This window comes from Plecotus auritus (genome assembly GCF_963455305.1).
Source record: "Plecotus auritus genome assembly, chromosome: 10".
Classification (NCBI taxonomy): domain Eukaryota; kingdom Metazoa; phylum Chordata; class Mammalia; order Chiroptera; family Vespertilionidae; genus Plecotus; species Plecotus auritus.
This window is the reverse complement of record NC_137785.1, coordinates 57240667-57253499: the sequence shown is the minus strand read 5'-3', so window position 1 is coordinate 57253499 and position 12833 is coordinate 57240667. Positions and strand designations below refer to the sequence as shown.

At 42.1% G+C, this 12833-nt stretch overlaps 1 protein-coding gene across 2 annotated transcripts in view; it reads left to right on the top strand.

Annotated features, from left to right (window-relative positions):
- Positions 1-12833, top strand: part of RBL2 (RB transcriptional corepressor like 2) — a 56567-nt gene that overhangs the window by 25350 nt on the left and 18384 nt on the right. The window contains exons 15-23 of one of the 2 annotated variants that reach the window (XM_080643929.1): positions 225-494; positions 687-967; positions 1057-1233; positions 1905-1976; positions 2595-2700; positions 3981-4186; positions 4977-5141; positions 11362-11533; positions 11676-12805. In XM_080643929.1, the coding sequence (XP_080500055.1) occupies positions 225-494; positions 687-967; positions 1057-1233; positions 1905-1976; positions 2595-2700; positions 3981-4186; positions 4977-5141; positions 11362-11532 (1448 nt within the window). In that variant the 3' untranslated portion in view covers position 11533; positions 11676-12805. Of the gene's footprint in view, positions 1-224; positions 495-686; positions 968-1056; positions 1234-1904; positions 1977-2594; positions 2701-3980; positions 4187-4976; positions 5142-11361; positions 11534-11675; positions 12806-12833 lie in introns of those variants that run through there. The other variant, XM_080643930.1, reaches the window with a different exon arrangement.

The window sequence follows — 12833 nt, the reverse complement described above, 5'->3', positions numbered from 1 at the left end:
AGTTTGATTCAGCAGAAGGTGGAGTGAAGAAGGGAGTCCTGAGAGACAAATGGAGAAAAACCTTTCTTTAAATTTTGCTCATAATAGCGTTCAGTTGAATTATGACTATGATGTGGCTCCTGTAATTGTTGTTGGCTTTGAAATTAGTTTTTCGCACTAATAACAGCTTGGCTGGGTCCTCTCCTTCTCCCTGAGTGAAGTGGTTTGATTTTTTTTGGCCCTAGGCATCACCTCTCCAACCACATTGTATGATAGGTACAGCTCCCCAACCGCCAGCTCCACCCGAAGACGGCTCTTTGTCGAGAGCGACAGCCCCTCTGACAGAGGGGCACCAGGGCGCGTGCCCCCACAGCCCCTGGTCAGTGCTGTCCCCGTGCAGAATGTGCCTGGGGAGGCAGTTCCTGTCACACCAGTTCCTGGACAGACTTTGGTCCCCATGGCAACAGCTACTGTCACAGCCAACAATGGACAAACGGTGACCATTCCTGTACAAGGTAAGGCAGGCCGAGTTGGATACCGAGTTCTTTGTGGCTTTCATTGGAAAGTTACCTGAGATTTGGCTGGAATGATGACGAGACAAGCATTTAGAGGGCAGGGGGTAAGGAGGGGGAGGGATTGGAAACCCTGCCTGGAACCTTGTATTATCAGCATTTCCTTTGTGCTTTTGTCTTTGTAACAAACCATAGGTATTGCCAATGAAAATGGAGGGATAACCTTCTTCCCGGTCCAAGTCAACGTTGGGGGGCAGGCACAAGCCGTGACGGGCTCCATGCAGCCCCTCAGTGCCCAGGCCCTGGCTGGGAATTTGAGCTCTCAACAGGTGCCAGGAACCACCTTGCAAGTCCCAGGTCAGGTGGCCATTCAGCAGCTCTCCCCAGGTGGCCAGCAGAAGCAAGGCCCCCCCTTACCCAGCAGCAGCAGCAGCAGGCCCAGGAAGACCAGCTCTTTATCGCTGTTCTTTAGAAAGGTAACTTTTCATGTCCTCTGACTGGTCATGAGTTTGGGGAATGTGTTAGATAAACAGGTTTTGAGATGTGTTTTTTTTTTATCTACCAGGTTTACCACTTAGCAGGTGTCCGCCTTCGGGATCTTTGTGCTAAGCTGGATATTTCAGATGAACTAAGGAAAAAAATCTGGACCTGCTTTGAATTCTCCATAATTCAGTGTCCTGAACTTATGATGGACAGACATCTGGACCAGCTGTTAATGTGTGCCATTTATGTGATGGCAAAAGTGAGTACTTTGGATTATAAAAGGAAAAAGATGATACTTCCCTACTCTCAGAAAAAAATGTTTCTTTATCTTCACCTGAGGATTTTTCCCATTGATTTTTTGAGAGAGGAAGGGATATAGAGAGAGACTCCCACACATCAATTGGTTGTCTCCCATACTCACCCTGACTGGGGCTGGATATCGAACCCACACCCTTCCGTGTGCAGGGTGGCGCTCTAACCGCTGAGCACACTGGCCAGGACGTGTGATTATATATTCATTTCATTTTAATTTTTGAAAGATAACTGTTGGGTACTGGATTCTTTAGATTTTTTTTACTTTGAGCACTTTTAATATGTTGTTTGACTGCCTCTGCCTGCATAGTTTCTGAGTAGAAGTTGTCTGTCATTTTACTGGGGTTCTGTAGTAAGTGAAATGCTGTTTTTTTCCCTCTCGTGAAATGTTATGCCAGGTCTTGGTTTAGGTACCATTTACCACCTCTATTGTTGCTGAATTTTAAATTTTCTTTCATAGATATTTCTTCATTTGTTGTGTGCCTTAGGACCATGTCCAGATTTTAAGTGACTAATTTTAATATAATTTTCACCAGTTTCACTGGAGCAAGTGTAGAGTGCTCACAGTATGTTGCTGGAAGTATATCGCTCTCACGAAATACTCTTATTCTTTTCCAGGTCACAAAAGAGGACAAGTCCTTCCAGAACATTATGCGTTGTTACAGGACTCAGCCACAGGCCCGGAGCCAGGTAACTTACTCCTCTTAGGGCTGACGACAAAGCTTCACGTCTTTGAGAAACACAAACAGTCACCCAGAGCTGCTTCTGTAGCCTTTTGCCCAGACTTGACTTTAAAGGAAGTCTTTAGTTTAAGTTCTCTTTTCTCCAGAAGGTGATATGAAATAACAGATGTCTTAATTTAGCTAATCACAGCAAAGATGTCAGGTAGGGAGTTGTTTGGTTTCTGTGCCACCTTTCCGTCTGATGTAGGAAACATGGAACATTTAACCAAGACAACACCTAATGAAGTTTTAAGACTTGTTTTACCTTTAATATTATTCATCTATCGTAAACAGGCAGGCGTGTGTGACATCTCTGTTTGGCTTAGAATGACTTGGCTTTCTGGTGGGTCCTGTTACTGCTCTGTCGCGTTGTAGGCTGTACTTGGAATTTCAAGCAGCAGGCCCGGGTGTCCACCCTGGATCTGTTTCATGGACATATGACCTTGGCTCCATTGATTAACTTCCCCCGAGGAGGAGAACTGTTATTTCATAGGATTATGGGAATTAAATAACATGTCAAGGTCGTGTAATCTTGGCTGTATTCCATAAATCATCTTTTTGTCCCCTTCTCATGGTCTCCCTAAAGGTGTACAGAAGTGTTTTGATAAAAGGGAAAAGGAAAAGAAGAAATTCTGGCAGCAGTGAAAGCAGAAGCCATCAGAATTCTCCAACAGAACTAAACAAAGACGGAAGTAAGTGGGATCTCTGTGAACACGTACAAAATAAAATTAATTTTAGGCCCAGAAGATTGAAGATTACTAAATGAAATTACTTCTAAGGAAACTATGAAACTGTCTTACTGGGAAAGGATTTGTTGGAACAAGAAATGATTCTAAATTTAGTGGCAACGTTGTTTGTCCTTTATCCCACAGTTTTGAGGCACATTGTGCAAAACATTTTTCTCCGGGGGATCAGGCAGGAATTTGCTGGCCTGCGTCTCAGGGAAGTCTGGCATGCCGGCTGAAACCGTGCTGTGGAAATACCCTCCCTAATTGTTTGCACCACTAATGCAGGGGCAGGTTCTGGAGGCTTGGGGAAACTTACCAGTGACACCTTCTCATTGTGCCTTTCCACATTTCTGGCCTGGGGGAACGTTAATACTTAATGTCTTCCTGCACTTTGCTCCCTGGTAAGAAGAATTAATGCCCATTTGCTGCCATTATACAAGTATAGCAGGTAGCTGGCTGTTTTTAGAAAGAAAATTCAGTAGGATGAAGGCAGTCTCTGTGTAACCCTCTCTTACCCGCCATTATACAAGTATAGCAGGTAGCTGTTTTTAGAAAGAAAATTCAGTAGGATGAAGGCAGTCTCTGTGTAACCCTCTCTCTACCTGCCGTTATACAAGTATAGCAGGTAGCTGGCTGTTTTTAGAAAGAAAATTCAGTAGGATGAAGGCAGTTTCTCTGTGTAACCCTCTCTCTACCCGCCATTATACAAGTATAGCAGGTAGCTGTTTTTAGAAAGAAAATTCAGGAGGATGAAGGCAGTCTCTCTGTGTAACCACTCTCTCTACCTGCCATTATACAAGTATAGCAGGTAGCTGGCTGTTTTTAGAAAGAAAATTCAGTAGGATGAAGGCAGTCTCTGTGTAACCCTCTCTCTACCCGCCATTATACAAGTATAGCAGGTAGCTGTTTTTAGAAAGAAAATTCAGGAGGATGAAGGCAGTCTCTCTGTGTAACCCTCTCTCTACCCGCCATTATACAAGTATAGCAGGTAGCTGTTTTTAGAAAGAAAATTCAGGAGGATGAAGGCAGTCTCTCTGTGTAACCCCTCTCTCTACCTGCCATTATACAAGTATAGCAGGTAGCTGGCTGTTTTTAGAAAGAAAATTCAGTAGGATGAAGGCAGTCTCTGTGTAACCCTCTCTCTACCTGCCGTTATACAAGTATAGCAGGTAGCTGTTTTTAGAAAGAAAATTCAGGAGGATGAAGGCAGTCTCTCTGTGTAACCCTCTCTCTACCTGCCACAGCCAGTAGAGACTCCAGCCCGGTCATGAGGTCCAGCAGCACGTTGCCTGTCCCACAGCCCAGCAGCGCCCCTCCTACACCTACCCGCCTCACGGGTGCCAACAGTGACCTGGAGGAGGAGGAGAGGGGAGACCTCATCCAGTTCTACAACAGCGTCTACGTCAAACAAATTAAAACATTTGCCCTGAAGTACTCACAGGCCAGCATAGTAAGTTTGACGGTGATTATTTCATAGTTCGTTTTCACTTTTTTAAAAAATATATTTTATTGATATTTTACAGAGAGGAAGGGAGAGGGTTAGAGAGTCAGAAACATCGATGAGAGAGAAACATCGATCAGCTGCCTCCTGCACACCCCCCACTGGGGATGTGCCCGCAACCAAGGTACATGCCCTTGACCGGAATCGAACCCGGGACCCCTCAGTCCGCAGGCTGACGCTCTATCCACTGAGCCAAACCGGTTTCGGCTGTTTTCACTTTTGAGGGGTGAGGAATCCCTTCTGTCTGAGCAGTTCCATATGTAAACTGGTTTTGTTAATAATGCTCTTGTTGAGTCAAAGGGGGGAGTCTAACAGAAAAGTGTGGCTCGTACAGGTCAGTGCCGCGTTAAACGAGAAGGAAATGGGTTCCCTGCGGAGCACAGCCACCCGGCACGCACGGGCTCCGGCGTCCAGAACTAGCCGCCGTGGCAGCCTTGCTAGTTGGTTAGCTTTCCCCAGGCCTCTTGTCTCTTCCTCGATGAAACGGGCATGAGTGACCCTAGCTGCTGAGGTCATGTGGGACTGAACAACATAATGCACTGCAAGTGCTTAAAACGGACTGGCACAAGCAAGCCCTCACATGTTTGCTGTTTGTATGGTTTTCTTTAGGGTTAGTAGTTGGTGTCATTCCTAAAGCTAGTGGTTTATTGTCTTTTCACTCTTATAACAAAAATAACCCCTTTCAAAAAAGACCTGGTGAGAAATTTCGCTTGGCTTAGAAATGCTCTTTTTTTAACAGACGGACGCCCCTCCGCTGTCCCCCTATCCATTTGTAAGAGCAGGCTCCCCTCGCCGCGTGCAGCTGTCTCAGAACCATCCCGTCTACATTTCCCCGCATAAACACGAAATCGTGCTTTCTCCTCGAGAAAAGATTTTCTACTACTTCAGCAACAGTCCTTCAAAGGTGAGCCTGGCATCTCTCGGCTTTTCCTACCCACAATATGCTTAGGAGTCTAGAAACGATGGATGGAAGCTTCCAGGGAAAAGTGAACAGTTAGGTCCCAGTGGAGCAAAAACCAGGGGTTTGGGGGGTGAATTTCAGAGTTGGGGACTTGGATTTATTTTCATTCTTTCCTTTTCTTGTTTGTGCGTTTTTAACATTCTACTGTAAATCTGGGATTTTTGTCTTTTTTTATTCCATCTGTAAAATTTTTAAATTCCAAATTTTTTAGGGAAAGAAAATTGGTGTCTCTAAACGGATGACGGAGCACCTGTTTCTGTGACAGGCAGTGTCTCTGTCCCCTGAGCTGTCTTTGTCTAGGGGAGAATGGACATTCTGCACAGTGCAGTGTGCTGGTCACTTAGCATGCATTTGTGAGCCGCATCGGCCTCAGTCTGGGGCGGGGGCGGGGCGGGAAGCTTGCGTCAGGCCTAGTGGTGAAAGTCAGCAGGCTGCTGAGTGTGCGAGGAAAGGTGCTCAGGAAGCAGCAGCCACTGGGGTCACGCTGGGTGAGGAGTGCAGCTGGGTCCTAAAGGGCTGATGTGACGTTCGTATTTTTTAAGACTGCACTCTTAAAAATGTAAATAGGATGAGAAATGGTAGTGTGGGAGGGTCCTGTTACAGAGTGAAGAAAACTAAACAGACATGACAACCACACGCAGTGGGTCCTGCATAGGAAAATGCGGCTGTAAAGCACATTTTTGGGACAAGTGGGAAAACTTAATGTGGACTTGAATGTTGATATTTACCTTTAAGGTTTCTGTTAAATTTCTTTGGTTTTTATGGGAATACTGGATTATGTAGCAGAATATGCTTGAGGTAGTCAGAGGTGCCCTGTTCCAGTGTAACTTACTTTCAGCTGGTTCAACTCTTAAGAGATTAGAGAGAGAACAGATGAGGTAAGTGTTGATTGATAATGGGTACTCAGTGTACTATTCTCCAACTTCTCTGTAAAATTGAAATCTTTAAAAATAAAAAATTGGGGAAATAAAATGTTCGAAAATATAATTGAAAAACTTCCATAAATAGCAACAAAGTAACACATAGCTTGGGAATAAATGTATCAAATTATTTATCCTGAATTAGAGATTTTAAAAAATTGGAATTATACTAATGTTTCGGAATAGGAAGACCAAATACGAAAAAGATTTATAATTTCCTCCATTTCGTAGGTTTAATGCCAATAATATTCACAGTACCATTGTGAGAGCTGGGAACAACAATGGCAATAGCCCCAAAAAACAATTGGAGTTGGATGAAATGACACTGACATTTCCTCTATTAGATTTTCATCTTATCACTATAACCACATTAATCCATTTGGAACTTAAGAATTAAATGGGGGAGAAAAAGAATCAGAATACTTATTTTAAAAGAAGGCCCCAAAAAAGGGAAGGACATATGGAAAAATAGCAATTAAATGTAAATGGTCTTAAGAATACCAATTAAAAGGCAAAAATTGTAACACTGGGTGAAAAAGCAAGACCCAACTATTTATTGCTTATATGTGACACTCTAAATTTAAAGACGCAGCTAGTTTGAATGATTATAACCCCAAACTCCCACTAACATAAATAAAATGTAGATCCATACGATGGAACGTTACTCCAATAAAAAAGTACTGACACAGGCTACAACATGGTGGACCTTGGACATCCAGCTCAGGGAAGAAACCAGTCCCAAGAGGATACACCTGTATGATCCCCTTTAAGAGGATACACCTGTATGATCCCCTTTATATGGAATCTCCAAAGCGCAGACTCGCAGAAGCAGAAGCACATTAGTGAGTGCTGACTGCTGGGGAAGTGGAAGGCAGAGTTTCTTTCTGAGCTGACGACAGAGGGAGGATCGCACAGCTCCAGAAACATCCTGAAAGCCATGGATTGTACCCTTCAAATAGGTGAATTATATATCCTATATAATAAAAGGCTGATATGCAAATTGTCCCCTCGTCCAGGAGTTCGACCAGCAGGCAGGCCGGCCAACCACCCATGTCTCCAGCCTGACACCACCCATGCACGAATTCATGCACCGGGCCTCTAACACACACACACACACTGAGGGGCCAGATTATTATGTGTTCAGAGATCATAAAAATCTGGCCACTCAGTGGAGGGTATATGAGTTCTATCCCTATAAAGCTGTTTTTTTAAGTAAAAGGATAGAAAAAATTATCCTCTGTTAACACTAATAAAAAGAAAGCTTGGATTGCTATATTAATATCCCAAGAGCAAAGAATATTATCAGTGATAAGAAGGTCATTTCCTAATGATAGGATATACAATCCTAAATAGAAAAAAAGAAAAAGTAGAGAAAATCAGTAAGGATATTCAGGATTTGTTAACGTTGTTGACTAACTGGTGTTGATAGAACAACATTCCAGCGGCACCAAGTATACATGGGACATTTACCAAGAAAGAACACATTCTGGACCACAAAACAAGTCTTAATAAATTGTAAAGGATTCAGATAATGTATTTTCTCTGGAAAATCTCCAAATTTTTGGAAACTAAATTGTGTATTTCTGAATCAACATATCAAAATTTGTGAAATGCAGCAAAAGCAGTGCTAAGAGGAAAAACTATAGTTCTAAATACCTATCTAGAAAGAAAAACGGTCTCAAGTTAGTGACTAAGCAACTTGAGAAAGAGCAGGAATCAATGAAATAAACAACTGAAAGTAGAGAAAATGAAGGCCATTAAAAGTTAAAGGTTTTGGTTTGTTTTTTTGAAAAGATAAAAGATACATCTCTGTATAGTCTAAGCGGGAAGGATAAAAAACAACTTTGTGCCAATAAATGTGATAATACAGATGAAATGAACTAATTCCCTGAAAGACAAACTTCCAATACAGTAAAAGAGAAGTAGTTTTAGTAGCCCTATCCAACACTCATTCATGATAAAACTCTCAGGGGCTTTCCTCAACCAGATAAAGAATATATAAAGTCTACAGCTAACCTCATACTTAATGGTGAAAGACTGGATGCATTCCCTCTAAGATCAGGAAGAAGGCAAGGATATCTGCTCTTACCACTCCTGTTCAACATTGTAACTATGGGTCCTGTCAGATACAATAAGGCAAGACAGAGAAGACACACACGATAGAAAAGGAAGAAAATGGTCCCCATTCACAACATAGTTTTCTACACAGAAAAATCATAATCTACAAAAAGTTACAGGAACTAGTGAGATTAGAAAAGTTCCATAATTAATATACAAAAATCAAATATATTTATATATACCAGCGAGTAAGTACAAGTAAAAGAATTTTAAATACTATACACAGCATTAAAAAATTAACATAACTAAGTCTGACAAAAGATGTGCAAGATTTGTATCCTGAAAACTACAGAATCTTGGTGAGAGAAGTTCAAGATTGAGAAAATGGATATATACCATGCCCAGGAATTGGAAAAATCAAGGTCTGTTTTCTCCCACTTGATCTATAAATTCAACCCAATTCCTGTCAAAATCCTGGCAGAATTATTTATATAAGTTAACAAACTGGTTCCAAAATTTATATGAAAATGCAAAGGATCTAGAATAATGAAAACAATTTTAGAAAAGTGAAACACACTGTCTGACTTCAAGGCTTACTGTAAAACCACAGTAATCAAGATAGTGTGGTACTGGTGAAAGTACAGAGTAACAGATCAATAGAACAGAATCCAGAAATAGACCACACATACAAGTGGGGCAAATGTAGGTTTACAGTTGTGAGCATGCAGTTGATGATTATTTATTGTATTATTTTCCATATGACCAACTGTAAACCTCTTTTGCCCCACCCTGTATATGGCCAACTAATTTTCAACAAAGGTGCAAAGCAATTCAGTGGAGAAAGGAGAGCCTTTTCAACAGTTGGTGTGAAACAGTTGGATACCTATATACTAAATAGTAAAGGGCACCCAGACTCTGTACCATATACAAAACATTAACTCAAAATGAACCACAGACCTAAACTATGAAACTTAAACCACAGAGGCAAATCTTTGTGAACATGGGTTTAGATACAGCATCAATAGCACAATCTATAAGAGTGACACATGATCAAAATTTAGAAAAGCCACAGACTGGAAGAAAATTTTACAGATCTCATAGCTGATAAGGGATTTGTAGCTACAGTATGTAAAGGATTATCAAAACTCAAAAGGAAAACCAAATTTAAAAATGGGCAAAAGATTTTAACACTTCATCTATTATCTGCCTATGAAAATGGCTAAAATCTTAGATAATGACAAACGCTGGCAATGTTGTAGAGCGATTGAAGCTTATATTGCTGGTCAGACTACAGAATGGTGTAGCAGAGCCGTTATACCTGAAACGTAGAGTTAAATATACCTTTACCATCTAACCAGTAATCTCACTCCTAGGTATTACCCAAGTGGAATGAAAACTTAGGTTCATGCCAAAACATGCTCATGAACGTTATGACTTGATTCCTGTTTGCCAGAAAGGAGAACACCCAGGGTCCTCCAGCTGGTTAACGGATAAACAAGCCTGGGTAGACCCAGCAGAGGACTCCTTTGCAATAAAAAGCACTGAACGCTTAGCAACGAAAATGCACCTCAAGGGCTTTAATGCTTAAGTGCACGTCACTAGACTGACCAGGCCACTTCCTGTGTGATTCCAGGTCTAGGACACTGGAAACGCACAAACTCAGGGACAGTGACCATCAGTGACTGCCTTGGGGCGGGGTAGCTGGGACGACGAGGGAATTTCCTGGAGTGAAGGAACTGCTTTATATCTTTACCGTGGTGATTTCATGACTATGTATTTGTCAAACGTGTAGAACTGTACACTTACCAGGGTGCATTTTAGGTTAAGCATCCAGAGTTGTGACTTGCAATCCTGCTTGTACATGATCACCACCTGGGGAGGTGTCACAAAAAAACTGTAGCACAGAATTGGGAGTTTCTCCAATAAAAGAAAGCAGTGTTAGACTGTTGGTTGGAGAAATACTTGTCATCATGACTTACTAGGTGAGAACTGAGATCAAGGAAGAATATTACCAAGTGACATCGAGTAAGAGGACTGGTCATGAGTGACACTGGTCAGGGCAGTTGCAGGCTGTTGGTACAGCCTGTTGAACCATCAGCATGGTAGCATTGCTTACAGCACTGAACACCGGGGAGGAGGAACATGTCAAGGGGATTAAACCACGCCACAGACATACTGAGGGTACTGCATGCGGTGAGGGTGATCCATACAGACGGACACGGAAGGTCTAAGCCCGTTTCCTAGGAAGTGCATGTGACATAGATGCTCATAGGCTTTCCAGCGGGAAACAAGGGCAAGGAAGCAGCACATGAAAAACCCTTTAACCAAACACGACCAGAAAAGGGGGTGATAAACGGACTTTCGGGGCTTTGGAGGAACATCACGCTGAAGGCACCGAGAACAGATCTGTCTCCAGCACCACGCAGTGTTTTCTCAGGAGACGTTCCTCGCAGAGAATTTGCCGCACTTTTCTCAATCTTCCAAGGATAGATAATAAGTAACTAGGACATTCCAGATCATACAAAATTACTTACAGAGGATGCTCTAAGGCAGTGGTCGGCAAACCGCAGCTCGCGAGCCACATGCGGTTCTCTGGCCCCTTGAGTGTGGCTCTCCCACAAAATACCACGGCCTGGGCGAGTCTATTTTGAAGAAGTGGCATTAGAAGTTTAAAAAATTTGGCTCTCCAAAGAAATTTCAATCGTCATACTGTTGATATTTGGCTCTGTTGACTAATGAGTTTGCCGACCACTGCTTTAGAGCATTAAGGCTTACTTGTGAAATTCCAGTTGAAAATGGCTGCTAGACTTAAAAAAAAAAAATCGGCACAATATTGTGCAAAATCATGCTATTTTTAAAGAAGAAGAATGGCTTGTATGTAGGATGTATGGAGTTAAGTAAGGCATTAGCAATGTCATGTTCTGTAAGTACCGTAGAAAGCAATCCCAGATTTGTCAGCTTACATTTTTCCTTTCCACCTGCGGAGCTTGTGAACCCTTCTCCTCCGCCCAGTCATCGGCTCAGCCAGCCGAGAGGTGACATGGGAGGCTGGGTAGCTCAGTAGTTCTTTTCTCCATGGAGATGTTCACTCTTCAGAGTAAACCGCTTACTTGAGGTTCTTTGCCTTAACAGCGCATCAAGTGTATTCGGGTTTTCAAGTTGTTCTCTGTTTTCCCTCGCTCTAGAGACTAAGAGAAATTAACAGTATGATACGGACAGGAGAAACTCCAACCAAAAAGAGAGGGATTCTTCTGGAAGATGGAAGTGAATCACCTGCCAAAAGGATTTGCCCAGAAAATCATACCGCCCTATTACGCCGTCTCCAAGATGTAGCTAATGACCGAGGTTCCCACTGAGGTTAGTCTGTTGTATTGAAACTCCTTTCACAAACTGTTTAACAGCATCATCTAATGCATGCTAGATTATGGGGCTCTCTTCCTTAATCTTTCCAATATCCTTATTTTTACTCATCCCATCTGCCTTTTCTCCTACCACTCAGTGCTTGCCATCAAGGCTGCTTAGACTCCAGTTTGGGATCTGTTAACTCTTTGGCAAAGCTTTTACAGGTATTGTAGAGAACAAAGCATGCCGAAACGTGTGCGGTCTGTGCTGGCCCGTCCAGCAGAGGGCTGGCTGTGTCAGTCCCTTCCTGTTTGTGGTCTGCTCTGGCGCTCATGAAAAGCAACAGAAACTAGGTACTCTGTCCCAGGACAAACACTTGGTAGGAGTTGGGAGAACTTTGCATTTTAGAAACACGAGGGAGAGGGCCCAGACTCAGATGGCCCGCACCTCCCGGTCCCTGTGCGTGGCCTTCCCTCCCGTAGGCGTGGTGCAGTGTGGCAGGTGCTTGCGTGTTTGGTGTGTGGTGTGCGTGAGTTATGTAAGAAGTGGCACTTTTGGGCTGTAAAAAGCATGACTTCGTAACCTAGGTTTTGCTGTATATTGTGATGGCACTTTCTACAATGTGAACTTTATTACAAAACTGCTAGGCTAAACACTCAACATCCTCGTTGATGCTTTTGTACATTTGTAGAACTGTTAAAGCCCCAATAGCCACCTTTGGGGTACATATTTTAAATTTTCCAGTCCCCCTCCCCCATTAATAGGGATCAGCTGGCTAAGTGAAGATTTTTAAATCAAGTTGAATTAAGGGAATTAATATGAAAAATTATGGCCTCTTCCTTTAGGAGGTAGTTATCCAAAAGACATGTGTCTACTAAGGTGATACATTTTAAAATATCTTTGGGTATGTTCCTGGCAGTTTAAAAAAAGAGTTTAGGTTTTCATTGAGTACATAGTACCAGTCATACAAATTAGAAAAGGTTATTTAACAGCTATTGAAGTAACTATATATAACTTTATTAATCAGTATTGTTCCAGCAGTTTTTAAGTCGAATGAATAATATTAGGGAGAAAATTCAATTGTAAATTGAATCAGTATAAACAAAGTTACTAGGTAACTTCATATTGCTCTGAAAGAAATATGGAACTTATTACACTGTTCAGTTAGAATAGTGTTCTGCAAAAATATTTATAAAACCTCTCCATATACTTACTGCTACTGTAATTTTATATGAAAATAAGTGTATTTTTCAATAAAGCATTTATAAATTAATCTTTGTTCAGTTATACTGAGAAAAGGGTATTTAGTTTCCTG